Here is a 22,668-nt window from a genome sequence, read left to right on the forward strand (position 1 = left end):
TCGAGGAAACTGTCGAGGAATTCGACGAGGAAAAAAGAGAACAAGTTCTCATTTTCCTCGACGGGAGTCTCAATTTCCTCGTCGTGTTCCTCGTCGGGCTGGTTTTCGTAGAGAAACTCGAGCGTGTGTATGCTAAGAAACCCACGCATGCTCAGAATAAAGTATGAGACGGGAGTAAAAGTAGCATTTGTAATGGAGATAACACATTTTTCACGCTGTAACAGACTGAAAAGTGCAAATCGTCTCTTACCAAACTTTTACTTAACACGCAGTAACATGAGATTAGCAAAAGCAGCCCCAAGGGTTGTGCCAGTGGAATCGAACTTCCCCTGCCATTGTATGTGTTGTACGTCACCGCGTTTAAGAACGAGGAGATTTTGTCTTGACGTGTGTACGCAAAGCAAGCTGGTTGAGTTCTTCGACAAGCCTAACAAGGAACTCGTCGAGGAAAATGATGTGTCTCGTCCGACGAGTTCCTCGGTCGTGTGTACGAGGCCTGAGTGTGGCAATCTAACCACTGGCAACAAATGTAAGGGACATTTTTTTAAACACCTCCAATGAATACATTTTAGCTTTAAATGATTTCACTCTTTCCTCTGGGGTAAAAAGGGTGATCTAGGGAGTCGCTGACTTAGAACAAACTTTGGTCCATGTCTGAACTCTTGTCCTTGTGACTCTCTAAGTCAGTGATGGCGAACCTTGGCACCCTAGATGTTTTGGAACTACATTTCCCATGATGCTCATGCACTCTGCAGTGTAGTTGAGCATAATGGAAAATGTAGTTCCAAAACATCTAGGGTGCCGAAGTCCGCAATCACTGCTCTAGGTAGTGAAGCTAGGATCAGGATAACAGTTGCCAAATGTAAACACAGCTCCGAAAAAGCAGTTTCTGGATTATCTTCAATGGTTCCCTTTAATTATATATTACGCGTTCACAGGTCATAATACCTTTTTTGCTTCTCTAGGTGCCAAATTGGGAGTCCTAAATTATTGTTTTATACCCATGCCATGGTAGTAAAGTGAATAGCAAAATCAGTACTGACAGCAATTAAATCCAAAAGTGTTTCTTAAAAAGTGAAAAAATTTGAAAAAATAAGAAATATTTTTTTTCAAATCTCTAAAAAAAAAAATTCACATAAAACAATGTATGTAAAGGATGGCTGTTGTTACAAAATAAGAATACCTTCTAAAATGATATTAATAAAAGTATTTAGTCCTGTCCTTATCCAAATGCACATTGCAATTATTACAAAAAGTGCAAAAAGTAAGTATATACATACAGTATCTAACAAAAGTGAGTACACCCCTCACATTTTTTAAAATATTTTGTTATATCTTTTCATGTGACAACATTGAAGAAATTACACTTTGTTACAATGTAAAGTAGTGACTGTACAGCTTGTATAATAGTGTAAATTTGCAGCCCCCTCAAAAAAACTCAACACGCAGCCATTAATGTCTAAACCGCTGGCAAAGAAAAGTGAGTACACCCCTAAGTGAAAATGTCCAAATTGGGCCCAAAGTGTCAATAGTTTGTGTGGCCACCATTATTTTCCAGCACTGCCTTAACCCCCTTGGACATGGAGTTCACCAGAGCTTCACAGGTTGCCACTGGAGTCCTCATCCACTCCTTCATGACGACATCACGTAGCTGGTGGATTTGAGAGACCTTGCGCTCCTCCACCTTCCATTTGAGGATGCCCCACAGATGCTCAATAGGTTTTAGGCCTGGAGACATGCTTGGCCAGTTCATCACCACGGGGGAGCCAGTTTAGCAGGAGGCTGCTAGCTATATTCACCAAGGTGGTTGGTGAAACAGTCTGTACGAGACAGACAAGGGCCTGGAGTGTAAGGCCAGAGCAGAAGTGCTGCAAGTGAGAGCCAACTAGGCTGAATGTCATTTTGTTGATGGACAAAGAAATGCTGAAAAACTCTGCAAGGGAAACCTATGTTTGTTTGCTGAACTTGCTTTTAATAAAAATTGGCAAACAGAGCCTTTAAAAAGAAGAAAACAGCAAGTGGCAGTGTCCCTAAAGGGGTTGTAAAGGTAAAATTTTTAAATAGCTCCACACCAGGGAGAAAGCCTTGCATTACTGTGTGGAGTTACAGACAGAAGAACAGGAAGTGAGGATTTTTCAGAAGAAATAAGGACATTTAAAAGCAAAAAAAGCACTAAGGTAAAGGAAGCTATTTAGGAAAAAAAATTGTACCTTTTACAACCCCTTGAAGCTATTTGATACTAGTCCTTTACAATACGTATATGAATTTACACAATTTGCACATATATGTAATAATTTTTTGTACGATTGCACATGTGTATTGGAATAAGAGTGATGAAAATGTTAAATAATATCATAGTGGGAGTCCCACTGTCACAATACAATGGCAGCAGACAGAGGATTCCTGCATCCACCTTAAATGTATGCATGGAGGAAGCTGCTCAGTTTTGTCATTCAGCCTGTTGGCTGAGCGAAAAAAAGAAGCCATGCATGGCCAGCTTAGGGCAGAACAGCATATATCAGGTGTTGTTTAATCTCTTTTTATCTTGTTAATGTTCTGATCTGTGTTGCTTTCTTAGTTTTCACATCCGCATATTTGAGAAGATGTTCTCACTAACAATGGAAGAGCCCTCTGCATTGCGTTTCTCTATTTCCTTTCCATTGGCCTGCTCTCACTTCTCGAATTGTACCCATGAGATGTGCCCAGAGGAGGTGAGATACCAAATTACTCTGTAACAACAGTAGCAACTAAATAGTCCTGTTGACCTTAATTGTTGTATTCAGACTACATTGTGTTTATCTTCCCGTGTTATTGTTTGGAGCCCAGTTATCCTGTTAATTATGCATGAATTCCTTTTGGTTTTCAAAAGCTAGGGATTGTTTTAGATTACAAGCATACTTGTGGGGTCATTTCGCTCCTTTTTGCATAACATGTACATTACTGCTTGTAGTCCTGTTGTGAAGCAGATCATTAATTGCTCAGTCACTAGCAATGAGTGCCAAATGGGACTCATAAACCGCCAATGGGGTAAATATAAAAAGATATTAAGTTGTGTATATCATAATTTTCTTACAGCAGGAACTGGCATATAATCACTACTGCATATATCTTAAAAGTACGAGTTTTAACAGGCTTTTGTTTGTTTCAGAAGTACTCTCCCCATATATGTCTAAAGAAAAGCAAATGCAGGTTAACTGCACCTGCAATGAATAATATCGAAAGTGTGCTGCATTTGCCCATCACAGTCCAACGACACAAGCCCTAAGTTAAATCAGTTGCATTAGTATTCTGGTTGAGCATAGGTTTAGAGGTTAAGAGCAGTGCCCTGGTTAGGTTTAGGGATTAAGTTGATGTTAACCCCTTTACACTGGCAATAGCTGGAGCTTTAAATAGGTTGCGAATGCGATGCCTAGACCAGGAGGAGGGGCTCTTGATAGTGTGGCACTGTGATTAGCTGCACAGTGCTGACATCATCGGGAGCCCATCCTACCGGATCTCGATTGCTAGTAGTTGATTGTGAGCTATCCGTGACAGCTTGGTCACAGACCTTCTGGGGGAGCTGATGGAGTGCACCCCGGAAAAAGACAGCAATGCATACATGCAATGGCTGGGGGTTAAGGCCCACCCTCTCTGCTGCCACATATATGCATATGACTGTCTTAAGCAGGTAAAGTGTATCTATATGGAAAACTTTTTTTGTTGTCTTTTGGAATAAAGGGGGTCTTGGTTTCTATTGTTTTCTGTCCCTGTTCTCTGGCAAAAGCAAGAGGTTAACTTAATTTCCCCCTCCAACTGCTTATGCTCATCTTTCCTTTACTCCCCTGACACTCCATTCATACCCACGCAGGGCTTGTTCACCTTTGCCTTGGTCAGTAAATGGAGTAGCAGGGATTGAGTTTTGGCAAGGATTATGAGAGTCCATTGCTTTTTCCTGCTGGGACAAAGTACAGAGTCCCTTTTGGGGACATATAATATTGTAAGGCACAAAAATGTATTTACTTTGAAACCTTGCACACTCCTATTTTTTTTTTACCTTAGCACACACTGAGTACAGGCGGTCCCCGGGTTACAAACAAGACAGGGACTGTAGGCTCAATCTTAAGTTGAATCTGTTTGTGAGTTGGAACAGGTACATTTTTTAAGTGTAGCTCCAGCCAAAAAAATCTATTTTTAAGCCTTTTGGGAAGGGGAGGGGAATGGCTAGAAGCCAGTCATGTATGTGCATGCAATTGTGCGGACAAGGAAAAACTGACAGGGGGAGAGAACAGAGTGAGACTCACCAGAGCACTGCTGTTCCCATACTATCCTGCTGTACAGCTGGATGCTCAAGTTTACAGCCTGGCAGTACAGTCTAACATAGCTTTGAAAATCTGCTAACTGGATAGACAAATATATTAATTATTTGGCTGGTAAACCATCTCTTGTGTATGTATTTCAACTGTATACAAGGTGTGCCCAGAAAGTAATGACATAATTTCAGTGGCGCAGAAAAGCTGAGAATGTACACAGATTGTTTAAATCAAGATTCCAAGCAAATAATTACATATGAAGTGTGTCCAGAAAGTAATGAGAATGATATTTTATTGAACATTTTTACAATTTAAAATTGTCTCCTTTAAAGTATGCACCTTATGGGTGTACACAATGATCCCAGTGATTTTTCCATTCTCTATGGTATCCCTGGAAGTCTTCAAGTGGGATGGTGTTCAGAGCCTGTGTAGTGCCTCTTAAGATGTTATCCACACTACCAAAAATGGTGTCAATGGACTTAGTAATTCTCCCTCCCTCTGCAATCATTCTGATAGTGAATTGTCGGTCAAAAACAGAACAGAATGTGGATGCAGTGAGGTCTGTTCTCAACCATGACCGACAGTCTGATCGGGAACCATCGGTCACAGTTGAGAACAGACCTCACTGCATCCGCATTCTGTTCCGTTTTTGACCGACTGTTCCTTATCAGAATGATTGCAGAGGAAGCAGGAATTATCAAGTCCATTGTTTATGAAATTGTGACTCATAATTTAAACATGAGAAAGGACACTATTTTGTTAGTGTGGATAACGTCTAAAGAGCCACTACACAGGCTCTGAATGCCATCCCACTTGAAGACTTCCAGGGATACTATGAAGAATGGAAAAATCACTGGGAGGATTGTGTACACTCACAAGGTGCACAATTTCAAGGAGAATGAGTCGTTACCATGGACAGACCACCATGTAATCAAATTCATGATTACCAAAAATACCCCTTTAACAAAAACGCCAAAACCAGTGACAATGCACTGGACGAGATCTCAGAAGAAGCTCCATTTGGAGCTCTTCAAAACAATATTAGGAAATAAAGTAAAAACAATCCATTCACATCAATCAGCCACTGAAACCCTGGATGCCATTAACACAGCTCTACTGCAGTCAGCCGACTTGGTAGCGCCCAAACGTAAAACCTGCATCCGGAAATACAACTCCAGCTGGTTTAACGAGCAGCTGTTGTTCCTTAAGCAAGCAGCTTGGAATAGAAGCACTACAGACGAAAACCACGCCATCTACAAGGAAACAACAAAAAAATACCACAAAGAAATTTTCTAGGCCAAAAAAAAAACATTTTCCCAAGATCATCACCAATGCCCTAAACCGTCCCCACAAACTCTTCAAGTTGGTTAGTCAGACCATGAACCCAGCCTGTCTTGAAGCCCCCAATTCTGATACCCAAGAATTTTGCAATGAATTATCGGATCATTTCGTTAACAAAATTGAAAGGATCCGTGAAAGCATTCAGCAAAACAGTACCCCCCTCAATCCCCCCCTCAGTCACCCGCCCAATCCCCACAGGAATCAGGCCCAATCAACAACGTTTAATCTAAAACCCATGTCCCTCGAGGCCACAAAAAATATCATCAGCGCCCTGTGAAATAGCACAGCGCCTAACGATATTATCCCCACCAAACTGCTGAAGGAATGTGCTAATATTCTGGCACCACCTATCAAGCAGCTGATTAACCAGTCATTCAGGGAAGGCATAGTGCGCACCCTGTTGAAACAAGATATAATCAAACACATTTTAAAGAAACCCACCCTTGACCCCAAAGACCCTGAACACTGTCGTCCCATAACAAGCCTGAACGTCTTCTCCAAGGTAATGGAGAAAGTAGTGGTACAACAGCTGCAACAGCATTTAGACATCCATAATTTGCTCGATCCTTATCAATCGGGTTTATGTCCAGGTTACGGGACGGAAACAGCATTGCTCAAAATATGGGATGATGCTCTTGAGGCCGCAGACAAAGGAGAACCTTGTCTTCTAGTACTGTTGGACCTTAGCGCAGCTTTTGACACGGTAGACCGCAAACTATTACTGACTCGGCTTGCTGAAGTAGCCAAAGTCGCGGAATGTGACTTATCCTGGTTCTCCTCCTTTTTGGAAAACCGATCACAAGTAGTGAAACTGGGACCGTTCACCTCTGAAAAACGCATGGTGTCATGCGGAGTCCCTCAAGGATTCCCGCTGTCGCCGGTGCCGTTTAATATCTATCTCCGACCTCTTTTTGAAATCATCAGCAGCCAAAAGCTGCTCTACCACTCTTATGCGGATGACACACAATTGTATTTTCGCATCTGCAACAAAAAGGATCATCATCTCGATCTAGAGAAATGCCTCTCTTTGATAGAGAACTGGATGACAAAGAGTTATCTCAAACTCAACGGTTCGAAGACAGAACTTCTCCTGTTTCACGCCAATCGGAAGAATCAACTAGCAACAACCTGGACACTTCCGCCCATTCTGGGAAAAATCATCACCCCTAGCACCAAAGTCAAAAGTCTCGGAGTCATCTTCGACACCTACATGACAATGGATGCACAAATGGGGTCAGTAGTCAGCGGATCGCACCATCTGCTACGCCTACTACGCAGACTTATTCCATTTATTCCTAAAGAAGACATAGCAGTCGTGGTGGGAACAATTGTTAACTCCAGGCTGGACTATGCAAATGCCCTCTACCTTGGACTTCCAAAGTACCAGATCACTCGCCTGCAGGTCGTTCAGAATACAGCCGCGCGACTTGTGACTGGGAAAAAAACATGGGAATCAATCTCCCCTTCACTGAGAAGCCTTCACTGGCTACCAGTGAAAGACAGAATCACTTTCAAAGCACTCTGTCTAACGCATAAATGTATTTGGGGAAATGCCCCCAAATATCAATGCGAAAAAATAAAAGCCTACAACCCCAATCGCGTTCTGCGATCCTCCAACCAAAATTTACTCCAAATCCCCAAAACCAGATACAAGTCCAAAGGAGAAAGAAGATTTGCTGTCCAAGGCCCTCGACTTTGGAACACTTTACCAACCTCCATTTTGTTGGAGGAGAACCACTTGGCCTTTAGGAGAAAGATCAAAACCCATCTCTTTTGAGCTCAAAGGAGAAGTGGTCAAACAAGCGCCCAGAGGCGATTTAGTTCGCATGTGCAGCGCTATATAAGTTTTTCACTCACTGACTCACTCACTCACTCACTCACTCACTCAGACAATGTTTAATTGTAAATTTTTTCAATAAAATACGTTTTAAAATATCATTCTCATTACTTTCTGGACACACCTAGCTGTTTACTTGGAATTTTGATTTAAACAGTCCGTATACATTCTACACGCTCCATATGACGTCAGACAGATGAAACCGGTAGAGCAGAGTAAGCAGAACGTCACACCACTTCCAGTCGGCAAACTTTTTCAGTGTCAGCATTACATGATTTATTGATTTTGCTCAAATGTGAGCACCTATTTTATAGTTTTAATAATAAAAGTTTTTTAAAACGATAAAACACCATCTGGGGTTCCTTTCTCCTATATATGGGGTAATATTTGAAGCATCACCAGCAGCGCAGGGATAATGAGATATCGCCAGAGTGCTACACAGTGGCATACACTGTGAAGGCTTCATACCCCAAGAGGGGGAGGAATGTTCGGTAAGTGCGGATTTTATAAGAGCACGGATTGCTTTGATCACTTTTGGCTTATAGCAACGGTTTTTCACCTGGCACCAAGCACGATTCTGATTATTGAGCACTTGAGGAATGAAAGACTTGATTAATTTATATTTTTAATTACTGCACAAATTGATTAATTTGTTTCTATATTTATTTATTGTGGACTATTCAATTTTTTCAGCACTTTTTGCTAGTTTACACGTCTCATATTCATTTTATATCATTTATTTCTGGACTATTGTATATATGCAGCACCTTTTGCTAGTTTGCACGTATTGATAAGCAACTTTATGCTTCAGGTTTTGCACATAAGATAATCACTAATTTAACGCATAGGCATGCATGCACTTTGGAAAGGCATTTAGTGTCATATTTATTTATTTAATTCATTTTTAATTTATATCATTTCCACTACTTTAGGCAAGGGATTTTTTAAGAACCAAATAGGAAATTGTTTATTAGGGATTTTAATAAAATATCGCTAGTCCTACTATCCAACCCTATTTACACCTCGTATATAGCTGTTTACTTGGAATTTTGATTTAAACAATCCGTATACATTCTAAGCTTTTCTGCGCCACTGAAATGATGTCTAAAGACAGTGTTCTTCTGTTTCTCAAGACACTCAAAAGAGAGATATGTAGATGCATGGGGCAATTCATGTAAGACAAATAATAATGATATGTTTTTTGTCTTATTTCCAGTATCCTCACCTGAAGAACTGCAGCTTGGGGCTTTGTAACAATTTTCTAGATGAAATCAGCAAACAGGCCTCCAGCTGTATAATTGACATCTGTGCAGAGCAAAGTAATCTCAGTGAAAAGGTAACTTCCATAAATACAATGCTAATTTCAAATTAGAAGCCGGTAGCATTTTGCTGTCTAAAAACCTCTGAGGATTCTTGTCATGTGCTGGCCTCCTGCATCTTGCACTGGATTGGCTACTGGCTCATGAAGGGGTATGCTGAGTTCCATCATTTCCCAGGTCTTGACAGAACAGACAGAACAGAGGGTTTGAGCGTTAAATAGTTTTCTGCTTGAGTACTCCCTTTTTCACATACCTTTATCTATAGTTTTCTCCACTAGTATGTCCGTGTCAAGCATAAGTGATGGAAACAGACGTTGAGACAAAATGTAACATCTCCAGGGAGGCCATGGTTCAATTTTCACCAAGCATTCAATTCATTTTTATCTGTGTGGGCTGGGAATGGCCCAGAATAGCAGCATCACTCCACTGTCACCTCCCCTTTTCCTTCTAGAGGATTCTAGAACAAATTCGGGGAGGAGAGGTGGAGCTGTCTGGGGTGTCTCAAGCACTGGACCAACTAGGATTGGCAGGGGGCAGGCCTCCTTGAAATACCTGGAGTCAGCCCAGCTGGGGAGGAGTGGTCAGGTGAAAGAACTGAGGATGGAGAACTAGGCTATCGGGGGCCTTTGAGGGAGCTCCCCAGTCTGGGAGGGGTGACCTTTGGACTGGTTAGGTACTTGGCTGCAGGATGGATCCCTTCAAGAACTCATGGAGGATCTGAACTGGAGGCACAGAGAGTAGCAGGGGGGCAGCAGGAGCTAGTACTGTAGGGCAAGTCTTCAGGAGGGAACCACCGGTTTGCAGTCAGGAGGGCTGGTGAGTGACATGTGCTATCAGAACGACTGAAGAGGCATGCCAGAGAGGACTAGGAGGATCTGTGTGTGGAGCCAGTGAGGATTGCAATGTCATGGGTAGTGAAGTCAGGCAGCTGCAGCCAGGAGGGCTGGCAGGGCCTGAGGGGGACTTGCTGGGAGCATTTGTCCACCGTAGGACAGCTAGCACTAAAGACTTCCTATTCTATTTTGCTACACTAAAAGGGACTGCCTGCAAAAGGCAGTTGCTGAGGCCTGACTGAGTTGGGCCTGACCATGTTCTAGCTGTGCCTGGAGTTAAGTGTTGTGCAGGAGAGAGAGAGTGAGCATAACAGTCTTCAAGCAAGAGATGCGCTGGAAGAGACTGGAGTAGCTAAAGTGTGTATAGGTGTCCCAACTGATTGACATACAATCAACCAATTGCTGTTCTATTGGGCATCCTATATATTCCTATCCAAGTTCAAATCCCTCAATAAAAATGCAAACCAATCACATGGACTGTTTGTTGTCTCAAAAGGGACTGGGAAGTGAATGTGGCTGGGCAGAGTGACAGGTGGGCTACATCACTTAGCAGCCCCTACGGGGGTAACGATACAGATACTGTACGTGGTCCTGTATTCTCTAAAAGGGCAGTACTGGGAGGTGGAACCAAGGAATGGAGGTCTGAGGTGGGTGTGGGGAAGGGAAAAAAGGTGACTCGAAAAGGGGGAGTTCCTGCACCTATTCTCTGAGAAAAAAAGCCCTGTACAGTATATGTTGGTATCATTCCTATTTATTATCTATTCAGCTTGGCATAATGCTAAATGAGGAATGTATCAAAGAAGGTCTTCATATTAAGCCTTGTACACACGATCGGAAATATCTGATGGAATCTAATCCGATGGATTTTTTCATCGGATATCCGATGAAGCTGACTTTCATTAGTCTTGCCTACACACCATCAGTCATAAATCCGACCATGCCAAAACGCGGTGACATAAAACACTACGACTTGCTTAAAAAAATGAAGTTCAATGCTTCCGAGCATGCGTCGACTTCTAAGCATGCATGGATTTTTGACTGATGGACTTCCACACAGACAATATTTTTTTTCTATCTTTTTTTATTCATAGGAAAAATGTAAAACATGTTCTATTTTTTTTCACCGATGGAAAACAAACCGATGAGGCCCACACACGATCGGTTTGTCCGATGAAAACAGTCCATCGGTCTGTTTTCAACAGACAAACCGATCATGTGTACAGGGCTTTAGGGTCCAGAAACAAGCTCCAGAAGAAATCCTCTCAAGACTTGTCTTGCAATTTTGTTGGATCTTTTAAATTGAATTTAATATTATGTATTCCCTTTTCAGTTGCTTCCAAAGCACTGTGCTGCATCTATCAGCAAAGCCAGGAACAAGAAACTGAAAAGGCCACCCCCCAAAAAAGCAGAACCTGAGAGAGAAAAACCAGGCACAGAAAGTCAGCGCAAAAATCGCAGCATGACCACTAAGTAAGTAAACGCCAAATTATTAAACTAACTAAAGTGTTAATGTGATCCTAACAGAAATGCTTTGCAAGTACCTGCAACCAGGCATAAGATAGTTCTCCTACATTGCAGGATTCCCTGCTCATAATGTAGGTAGAGTGTTTCCATTTGTAACAGCGTAGTATGATAGTCTTACCATAGAGGCTAACAAAGAATTATTTTGTCTGAGATTAAAAAACATGCTTCTAGCTCTAGCTTGTGGAAATGTATTACGCTCCTAGGTAAATTGCACTACGTCGTAAATTTGCATTCTAATGTATATCATCACAATTAGGTACACTGTGTATGTCATAAAACAGATTTTAAAGTCAACTTATATACTGTATACAGGTATTGAAAATGAATTTAATAAAATGAATATGAACAAGTGTAACAAAGTCCCCACTAGAGCCAAAACAATGTTGACTTTGCATACTTGAACATTGAGAGCCCAGAGAGACCAAGAGATGCCGGTAGAATCAAGTGACACTATGCTGTCACTATGCTATTTTCTCTGCAGGTTGCATGTGCTTCAATCATAAGAGTAGATTGAAACAGGAAAATACAGCATTATGTTAACTAAATGGAGCTGATGATTCTTATAATTGAAAAACATCCAACCTGGAAAGAAAATCACCTAGTACAATTAGATTTTTCCAGCATTTGCACAAAACAAATGTACATGCAGTCTAGCAGGATAAATACATATTTCCAAGTATATTTTTTAAGTCCATTGCTATAAAGGGGATGTAAAGTCCAGAAGAGTGCAGTGAGTTTTTATAGAGTTCAGAGGGAATTGTCCCCAAATGGTTATCAACTAGTGAAAAATATACCAATGAAATGCATAGCTTAACTTTTTAGGTGAGTCATACTCACGGCTACAGTGCTTTAAAATGTATTAGTACCCCTTGAAATGTTCCACATTTTGTCATGTTACAACCAAAAACTTAAATGTATTTTATTGGGATTTTATGTGATAGACCAACACAGTGGGGGTATCCACTTTGCACTGCAAGTGAAAACTACAAGTGCAAAGTGCACTTGAAATGGCACTGAAAGTGGGGGGAAACTTTGCTGATTTTATTATCCAATCATGTGCAAGCTGAAATGCTGTTTTTTATTTTCCTTGCATGTCCCCCTCGGATCTACAGCGACTGCACTTCTAAGTGCACTTTCAGTGCAATTTCAAGTGCACTTTGCACTTGTAGTGCAAAGTGGATTTTCCTTTCGTAAATAACCCCCAAAGTGTCAGGAAAACTTGTAAGAAATGACTCTTGCCGATAGCAGACAGAAATTACACTTAGTGCTCTGGATTGAAATAAGCACAATATAGAGGGATATGCTTTGTTCATACTTAGCATCAGAGGTTTATAACCACTTTTAGTTTCATGTGGAGCATGACAGTGAGTGCTTATGTTACTAGGTTGTCATCTTTTAAGTTGTGGCTGAAAATTTAAATGCTGTAAATCATTTGGAAAGATGGGCGCTGCCATTGATGAGCTTTCATTCTGAAAATGCCATTGCTCGGCTGTCACGCTGGAACTCTTGCTTCAATATTGATCCAGAACGATATGCTGATAAGGAGTTCTGACCTCTCTCTGACTGGGGCATAACAAGTGAAGTTCAGCAAGAGCTGCTTAGTCAGTCATTGCAGACTTTATTCCATTTAAAAGTATTTTAAATCGTAAGCACAAACAACAGCAAAGACAGGTATACAATAATATAATTATATAAATGGACATAAGATAAAAATGGATGGGATTGGTGAAAGTGCTCAAAGTTGGCTTAGAGGGGCTCAAAGTGTAAATACAGGCTTTCTCCCAACTCCTCTGTGACCCATAGCACACCATACTGAATTATCTTTATGATTGCAAGCACAATTCAATTTTTTTTATATTTCTATTATATGATTATATAATATAGTTTTTGTTGATTATATATTACAATCATTAAGTATATCTGCATATGTTTTTATTTTTAGCATGGACAAACTGCACCTGACTCTTAGTGAGTTCTCGATAGCACTAAATCATGTCAAAAACATCATGGTGTTCGATCATTTGGTTACTCCGGCAGAGTACCTAAGTTCCCACTTAGAGACAAGACTTAGTCGGTAGGTATTCTACATAAAGATATGTAGTATGGTTATGTGCTACAATGAAACTGTGCTGTTACTTCTGTGTTACTGCTATTTTCATATTGTTATATTGATTGATCATTTTATCACCACTGTATACAATACATGGATATGAGGGCCAAGTTTTGCAAGCTCAAATCCACACCAGTTCAGTGACAATTACAGAGGCACATATTGGCCATCGAAGTTCTTAGTTTTTTTATGGTTAAAATATGTATAGACCAAAAAAAAAATGTTTTTGATTAGAGTAGGCCTCTATCACTTTAAAGTAAAACTATAGGCAAAACTTTTTTTTTCCTTTTAGATAGAGCAAGGGAGGATTATATCCCTTGTCAGATTTTTTTTGCCATCTGTGTCCCATTGTGGAGATTTCCCTTAACTTTCTGTCCCATAGCCAAACAGGAAATGAGAGGAAATCAATGCAAATTAAGGGAATTACTTGGGGACCCCCAGGTCTCCAGAACTAGTGTCCCCATTGGAAGATTTCCCCTTTATTACTTTTCTGGGGACAACCCAAAGTTTGGGGATTTTCTTTTAATTTTACCTTTAATGGTAAACAGGACAAATATAGAGGGTGAATCTCCTTAAAGCGGAGGTTCACCCATAGCGCACACTTTTTAGCCTTAGATTCCTGCTTGTTTTGTCTAGGGGAATCGGCTATTGGTTTTAAAATATGATCCGTACTTACCCGTTTACGAGATGCATCCTCTCCGTCGCTTCCGGGTATGGGCTGCGGGACTGGGCGTTCCTTCTTGATTGACAGTCTTCCGAGAGGCTTCCGATGGTCGCATCCATCGCGTCACGATTTTCCGAAAGAAGCCGAACGTCGGTGCGCAGGCGCAGTATAGAGCCGCACCGACGTTCGGCTTCTTTCGGCTACGAGTGACGCGATAAGATGCCACCGTCGGAAGCCTCTCGGAAGACTGTCAATCAAGAAGGAACGCCCGCTCCCGAAGACCCATACCCGGAAGCGACGGAAGAAGATGCACCTCGAAAACGGGTAAGTACGGATCATATTTTAAAACCAATAGCCGATTCCCCTAGACAAAACGAGCAGGAATCTAAGGCCCCGTACACACGGCCGAGGAACTCGACGTGCCAAACACATCGAGTTCCTCGGCCAGTTCAGCCCTGAAGCCGCCGAGGAGCTCGGCGGGCCGAGAGCTCCCATAGAACAACGAGGAAATAGAGAACATGTTCTCTATTTCCTTGTCGAGCTCCTCGTCGGCTTCCTCGGCGAAATTGTACACACGGCCGGGTTTCTCGGCAGAATTCAGCCAGAAACTCGGTCGGAAGCTGAATTCTGCCGAGGAAACTGGTCGTGTGTACGGGGCTTGAGGCTAAAATAGAAACAAAAACCGAATTGGGTGAACTCCCGCTTTAAGAGGGGCATAGACAGCAATAAAAACTGACAAGCATTCTGATCCCTCTCCACTCCATCCAAAACTAAAAAAAAGTTTTGCCTTTAGTTATATTTTAATTATATTTTAAAGTGCATCTGTCATGACAGAAATATGAATGCTGACAGTGTTTTTCCACTAATTCCTTGGCTGATGTGCGCATCCTATGACACCATTGTCTACTTACCCAGATCAAGCCTGTACGTTGTTTTTTTCCCCCGACTTTATTGGCTTCCTGCCTGTTCCAGGTCAGTGACTTAATGAGAAAAAAAATAATGTGTATAATAGCCAAGGAAATAGAAACGTGTTAGGCCTGTAATTTTGTTATGACGGGTTATTTTAAATCAAGACTCCACCTTATTGCCTAATGAAAATGAATATAATACAACATAGTGCAAATAGAAAAAACCTTCCTTTGAACGATTAATTGTACAAAATAGGATTTGCATCTAGGAGAAAGCAGCACAATTACATACAACTGTACCTGTACTGAGGTAATTTTACACCTGTGTATGACAAAATTCAATGAATTAAACAACTTTTACAATAGCATTAAAAAAGAATTGTTTTGAAAAAAATATGTATGTTGTACCTGAGTGGAGCCCTATTGGATCCCAGGCACAGTCTATGTTGTATAGGGTTTTGACATCTTCCTAAATCAAGATTAAGCTACGCCCTCCCAAACAGTGCTAAACCCAACCTCTGTCATTCAACTCTTAAATGTCAAGGCTTTACTATCTAGAAGTTCTGATTTTTAACAACTGAACTCTGAGGGCCAGATTCACAAAAGGGATACGACGGCGTATCTGCTGATACGCCGTCGTATCCCTGTTTCTATCTATGCGACTGATTCATAGAATCAGTTACGCATAGATAGGCAGAAGATCCGACAGGTGTAATCGTTTTACACTGTCGGATCTTAGGATGCAGTACCGCGGCTGCCGCTGGGGGGAGTTTGGGTCGTAAACCAGCGTCGGGTATGCAAATTAGCAGTTACGGCGATCCACGAAACTTTTTCCCGTCGTTACGTCGCCGCAAGTGTTAGTTTGCCGTCGCAAAGATAGTGCACCTTTTACAAAGTGTAAAATTAGTACACCATGTAAAAGTATACCCGTCTTTCCCGCTTCACTTTTGAATTTTTTTTTTAAATTTTCTTTTTCCCGGCGCAAGTCTTTTTTACCCGTCGCGATTTACAAAACGTTGGCGCATCGTAATTTCGCGCAAAGCACGTCGGGATATTTGCGACGGGAGCATGCGCAGTACGTCCAGCGCGGTAGTGCGCCTAATTTAAATGGGACTCGCCCCATTCGATTGGGCCCGCTTTGCGCCGGACGGATTTAGGATACACCGCCGCAAATTTCCAGGTAAGTGCTTTGTGGATCGGGCACTTAGCCAGAAAATTTGCGGCGGTGTAACCTAAATCGGTTACGTTACGCTGCGCCGCCTGGCTGTGAATCTGGCCCTAAGGGCATATCTTGGAACCAGGAGAGGGAAGTTTAGCAAAAGTTGAGATCCTAAACACAGTTGGGGACTATGATCCATGGGGTACCACATAAACACTTAGGGACAAATTGCCCAATAACATTACTATTCTAGGGGTAAAAAACTGTGCTTACTATGATCAAATTAGTAATATAAATAAAATAAATATTTTATGAACCCCTCTACAGAAGCAATAATAGCGGGATAAACACAGTAAAGATAAAAAGAAACATTGCGCTATAAGTCCAAAGTAGTGCTGGAATAATAAGAAATGGTCCAATAAGAAAGGCTGGTAAGAAAAAACACACAAAGACTTCCTGGTCCCTAAATAAACCTGATAAATTGAATGCATAACAGAAAGTAAGCCAATATGGCGGATGGCTATAACCCAGCCTAGGTCTTTGGTTAGCACACCAGTACTAAATCCTCCAATGGTGATAGATTTCAGCAGATGAAAAATTGCCTCCACAGGATGCGTAGCAAAAAGAAAAGTAAAAAGAAAAAGAAAAAACATAGCGTGATCCTGCCAAAAACTATGACCCTTATGATAGGATCAATGCTATGGGGTATGGGAGACACAAATACACCCAGTATTCACAGTATGTATAAGTGTACCACGACCGCATGAGGTGTCTTCTTACCAAACAATGGATATTAAACAGCAATAGGATCGAACCAAGTGAACAGCAATAGGATCGAACCACCGCAATGTGAACCTCCACCTTACAGGGAACCTCCTTACCAGATCAAGGCAGCTATGCGCATTGATATGTATAGGACAACTACAGGCTAATAGATGGATTGATGGATGCAGACTCTCACTGCTGCAACCGTAACCTTCGTTACCAGGCGCCGTATAGCGCCGACTCGCCGTTCGGCTTCTTTCGGCAACTTGTGATGCTCCTTATGCGAGGGGTGGAGGTCGTTTTTGTCATCACGTCAATCACCTGCTGGATAGGAACGCCCACTCCCACGGGAGGCCCTACCCGGAAGCCGGGGAAGAAAATAGCTGTACGAGGTATGTACAGCAAAAAAAAAAATGTAATGTTAGAAAATCGTTTTTAGGGTGAGCCCCTGCTTTAAGAAGTTATCTATAGAGTTGCTAGGTTAGCTTAGGATCTTTATACTGTGTAACTGGACATGGATCTGGAGCCCGTAGGTGTTTCTCTGGGATCCATAACCTTTCTTCCTTGTGCATTATCAAAAATAACACTTATAAAAAGACAGAAAGTGTCTGCTGCCTAATTTTCTTTAAGTCCCCCATTTTAGCCATGGACTAAAATGTTGGCGCTCCCTGTCACTGGGGGTATTCCACATGCTTCTGGAATTCACGGGGGAATACAGCTGTAATAGATAGAAGGCTCCTTGGAATAAGGGTAATTATGGTGGTGACAACCTGGGCCAGCTTGTGAGTCAAAACTTTCATAAAAACCTTTATATCAGTTTGAAGAAGAGATATTTGTCTAAAGTGAATGACAAGGTGTAAGGTCTTTTTTATGTTGAATCTTATCGTGTCTTTCCTGATGGAATTCAGCAGTTGCTTGTTGCCAGGAGAGTCAGAAGTCAAGAGATTAAAAAAATCTGAGAGAATTTGATAAGATTCATTGGGTTGCTTATCAGTGCCTGGATTGAAGTATACTGTATATAATTCATTTATCAATAAGGATATCTGATTCTTTTGTTATGTTAGTGGAGTTTAAGAAAATAAAGGCTTACAGTGCCTCTTCCCTGAGCTTCCATCAGTGGATGATTCAGTCAGGGTGGTGAAGGGAGAAGACCCTTGCCATATAACATTATTCACGGACAAAGGGATTTTTCAGATTTATTACTGAAAGTAGGAGTTGAGGAGTATGCCACTGTACAATATAAACTGCTACCTCTCAGATCAAAAAGTGTGTCATTGTGAGAGGTAATGATGAAATTATGTGAAAAATAAGTGGGCGAGAATCCAGTCCTTCTAAAAAAATAACCAGTAGACACGTGTACTGTATGTTCCCTAAAGAGTAAAAGCCACCCAAAACAGAATTTCCCATTGTAAAAGCAGATTTGAGTTTTCTTTCCTCTGGTGATGGTGCACATGGAATGGCGTTCACACTGCAGATTAGGATGGTATTTATACTGAAGATTCAGATTTTTCTTATTGCACTTTATTAGGGATTTTTGCCCATGCTTTAATTTTTTCCTTCTTTTTCATTTCTATAATGTAAATTATAAGACAGGCTCATTTACCCTTGAAGAATAGTAAACAGATAAACAACTTTTATTTTAGTTGTACTTTTTCCATTTGGGTAGTACTGGATGTGCATATAGGCCCAGATTCACGTAGTACGGCGCATCTTTGTGCCGGCATATCGCATCTCGTATGCGCTACCCCGACGTAATTGTGAGAGGCAAGAGCAGTATTCACAAAGCACTCGCTCCCAAACTTGCGCTGGCGTAACGTAAATTGGCCGGCGTAAGCCCGCCTAATTCAAAGTAGGTTGAAGGAGGGCGTGATACATGTAAATGAACCGTGACCCCATGCAAATGAATGGCCGAACGAATGGCGCATGCTCAGAATCACGTCGCATATACTCCCTAAGATACGACGGCTCAATGCCTACGACGTGAACGTAACCTACGCCCAGCCCCTCTCACGTACGACTTACGTAAACAACGTAAAATACGACGGCTGTTCCGTCGCTGTTCCGTCGTCCATACCCTAACATGACTTACCCCTGCTTTAGGTGGAATAACTTTACGCCAGACATACACCTTACGTAAACGGCGTGGATTACAGCGACGGGCGCAAGTACGTTCGTGAATCGGCGTATCTAGGTCATTTACATATTCGAAGCGTAAATCAATGGAAGCGCCCCTTGCGGCCAGCGTAAATATGCGCCCAAGATACGACGGCGTAGGAGACTTACGTCGGTCGTATTAAGCCAAAATTCAGGCGTATCTTGTTTGCTGAATAAGGAGCATAGATACGACGGCGCATCCGTGGACTTACGCGGCGTATCAGAAGATACGTCGGCGTAAGTTGTTTCTGAATCCGGGCCATAGTGTCTATATGAACAAACACACACACACATTAAAAACACCTTTGCATGTACACATAACTAACATATTTATTATTATGTACAAACTTGAAAAACATAGTACAGTTTATGCAGGGCTCATACAGTTTGTGCTCATAAGTTTACATATGGCAGAATATGATTTCTTGCCCATTTTTCAAAGAATATGAATGATAAAACACAAAAACATTTCTTTCACCGTGGTTTGGTTTCAACAGAAACCCCTCATTTTCCACTTCTTGATTAGAGTTTGAACACTGGCATTCTCAAGTCTTTGGATATCTTTATATATCCCTTTCCTGTTTTATACAATTCAACTACCTTTTCCCACAGATCCTTTGACAATTCTTTTACTTTCCCCATGACTCAGAATCCAGAAACGTCAGTGCAGAACTAGATGAAAGGGTCTGTCAGGAGTCCAGAAACTCATTGACCTTTTACACACACACACACACACACACACACACACTAATTACAAGCAAACAGATCACAGGTGAGGATGGTTACCTTTAATAGCCATTTAAACCCCTGTGTGTCAAAATCACCAGGGTATGTAAACTTTTGATCAGGGTCATTTGGGTCGTTTCTGTTCTCATTATGATTTAAAAAGACCAAACACAGTTGATTGATAATAAATAGCTTCAGTCAAACACTAACCATAAGTGAAAGAAATGTTTTTGTGTTATCATTCATATTCTCTGAAAAATGGCCAAAAAATCATAAATTCACAGATGCTGACCTTTGTCCGTTTTTTCATCCATCTGTTGACAGATAAAAAACTGACATCAATGCATCTCAATCGTTTACCGCTACTTCCGTCAACATCCATTTTTTGGAATGGCGCAAAGCCCTATTTTTCTTCCGTTTAAAAAAGGATCACACGAAAAACGTTTCGTAAACTGACAAACGGTCCGTTTTTGCATGAAAGAATGGCTCCAGGACTCAAGTGGTTAAAGTGATTGTAAAGGCATTCTATACATTAAGATAAAAAGTCTTCTGTGCGCTGTTCTGTGTGCCCCCCTCAGGCCCCCTAATACTTACCTGAGCCCTATCTCGATTCACAAGAGATGATGCACAAGAGACACGGCTGTCAGGGATACTCCCTCCTCATTGGCTGAGACAGCAGCGTGGCGCCATTGGCTCCCGCTGCTGTCGATCAAAGTCAGTCAATGAGGACTATAGTATCAATTTAAGGACTCCATCTGGCAGGTGTAAAAAAAACGGATGTCAACATGGATGAAAAACTATTGACAAACTGATGTAAACTTCATACGTTTTTTCTTTGAAAAAAAAAGTGACTGAACTGATCAAACAAATGGTCTGCATATGTGAAAGGGGCCTTAGTGTAATGCAGGTTTGGGTATATGCTGCATAATTACGATAAGTTCAAGTAACTGTTGTATTGAGATAGTAGGTCTTTACATACAGACTCATTCATTCTAGGGCCCTGGTATCGATAGTGAACTGGAATCCTGCCACTCGGGACATCCAACGTCCATCAGAGGTTTTAAGTGGGATGAGATCTTTTGTCTGCACGTTGCAATCTATTTCTCATCTAGTGAATATTGATATCTCACGTACTATCCGCAGCACCCTACTGCAACAAACACAAGCAAATGATGCTAATGGAGAGCAGACTATCGCCACACTTTATACCAACTGGTAAGGATTGTCTTGTGTTGCACCTTTAATTTGGGATGTTCCCCTTGTTCTCAGGCCAGCTGCTAATATTGAATACTATAAATATTACCTGCAAATGCTTCTCTTCCACACAACCTGTCATACTGTATATCCATCTCCTACCCTCACTTTCCTAACTAAAAGGCATGGCATTTTATCTACACCTCCATTCCATTCTGTCTTATGCTGCGTACACACGATCGGAATTTCCGACAACAAAACCGTGGATTTTTTTCCGACTGAATTTTGGCTCAAACTTGTGTTGCATACACACGGTCACACAAATGTTGTCGGAAATTCCGAACGTCAAGAATGTGGTGACGTAAAACACTACGACGAGCTGAGAAAAATGAAGTTCAATGATTCCGAGCATGCGTCGGAATTGCATACAGACGATCGGAATTTCCGACAAGAACATTTGCCGTCTGAAAATTTGAGAACCAGCTCTCAAATTTTTGCTGTCATAAATTCCGACAGAAAATGTCCGATGGGGCCTACACACAGTCTGAATTTCCGACCAAAAGCTCACATCGAACAATTCTTGTCGGAAATTCTAAATAGTGTGTACGCGGCATAAGACACTGACTTCTGCTGTTTATTAGGTCAATGCCTCTTTAATTGTGGAGGATTTCTTTAAAGCTGAACTATAATCTTTATTGGTATGATCTTTATTGCATACTTACATTAGACCAGCTTGGACTTTTCTAAGTATGGAGACCTCATACCTGATGGGCGGCTTGGAAAGCTGAAAACCACTGTGACACTGATAACTCTGTACACTGTCACAGGGGGTTGCTCACATAACACTGTCACCATTCATAGTATGTCAATTATTTTCTTCAATGAATACAAGCTATTATCTGATAAGACAAGGTGATTGTGATGTCACCGCCCCTCATCATCACCTCATCAAATCAGAAGACGTCTTGTATTAACAAGATTGAAAAAAAAAGATGTTCTATTAATGGCCAAAGAGCGATTGTCAGCTTCCACATCGGTCCCTCTGGCATTAGATATGTATATTTTCATTGTGCCAAGCTGGACCGATGTTAAACTAGCCATATATTATACAATTTTCTTGTTCAATTTTCTTTAGATTTACCTTCAACTATGTAGTACAAAGGCCTGCCTGATTGCATACACAATTGAAAGTGTTTAGGTGTGACCTCCTATTATATGGTTTTGGTAAATCTAAAGGAAAGTTGTAGAAGAAAATTGTATAATGTATAGCCAGCCTAAGTATGCAATACAGATAATTTCTGGAGTTCAGCTTTAACTTTCTCATCTACAAAACTTATTTTAATACTTTTCTAATAGGTTTATTAGGAGAGTAACACAAGTCTTAAGAATAATTACAAAAGAAGAAGTCATTTTCAGCCCTTGATAATGTGAAACAATTCAATGCTAGCCAGTAACAAATCAAAGTATTATTCTCACAAATGAGAAATTATGTAATGGATGTGATGATGTGGACAAGAGAAAAAAAAAAACAGTTACAAAAGTAAAATGCTTTGGAGAATATAATGTAAATGTTGGTGAATATTTTTAAGGATAAAACCTCACAAACATATTACTTTTATGTTGCTTTATATATGAATACAGTTCCTGAAAGGGGCTCACAGGTTTCTTAACCCCTTCCAGTCGACAGATTGCGGCCCATTAAAAGTTTGTAACATGGGTGTTACATGGGTGTCCTGGTCATGTGATCACTGTGATTGACTATTACAGTGATCACATGATTGAGAGCCTATCCCACCATCTCCCAATCATAAACAGTGACTGAGAGCAGTTGATGATTGCAGGCCA

At 41.1% G+C, this 22,668-nt stretch overlaps 1 protein-coding gene across 1 annotated transcript in view; it reads left to right on the forward strand.

The window, feature by feature from the left end:
• Nucleotides 1-22,668, forward strand: part of NCKAP1L (NCK associated protein 1 like) — a 273,575-nt gene that overhangs the window by 70,686 nt on the left and 180,221 nt on the right. The window contains exons 17-21 of the mRNA XM_040340760.1: nucleotides 2,579-2,711; nucleotides 8,684-8,803; nucleotides 10,950-11,089; nucleotides 13,086-13,217; nucleotides 20,626-20,844. Of these exons, the coding sequence (XP_040196694.1) occupies nucleotides 2,579-2,711; nucleotides 8,684-8,803; nucleotides 10,950-11,089; nucleotides 13,086-13,217; nucleotides 20,626-20,844 (744 nt within the window). The remainder of the gene's footprint in view (nucleotides 1-2,578; nucleotides 2,712-8,683; nucleotides 8,804-10,949; nucleotides 11,090-13,085; nucleotides 13,218-20,625; nucleotides 20,845-22,668) is intronic.

Source organism: Rana temporaria, chromosome 2 (assembly GCF_905171775.1).
Source record: "Rana temporaria chromosome 2, aRanTem1.1, whole genome shotgun sequence".
Taxonomy (NCBI): Eukaryota; Metazoa; Chordata; class Amphibia; order Anura; family Ranidae; genus Rana; species Rana temporaria.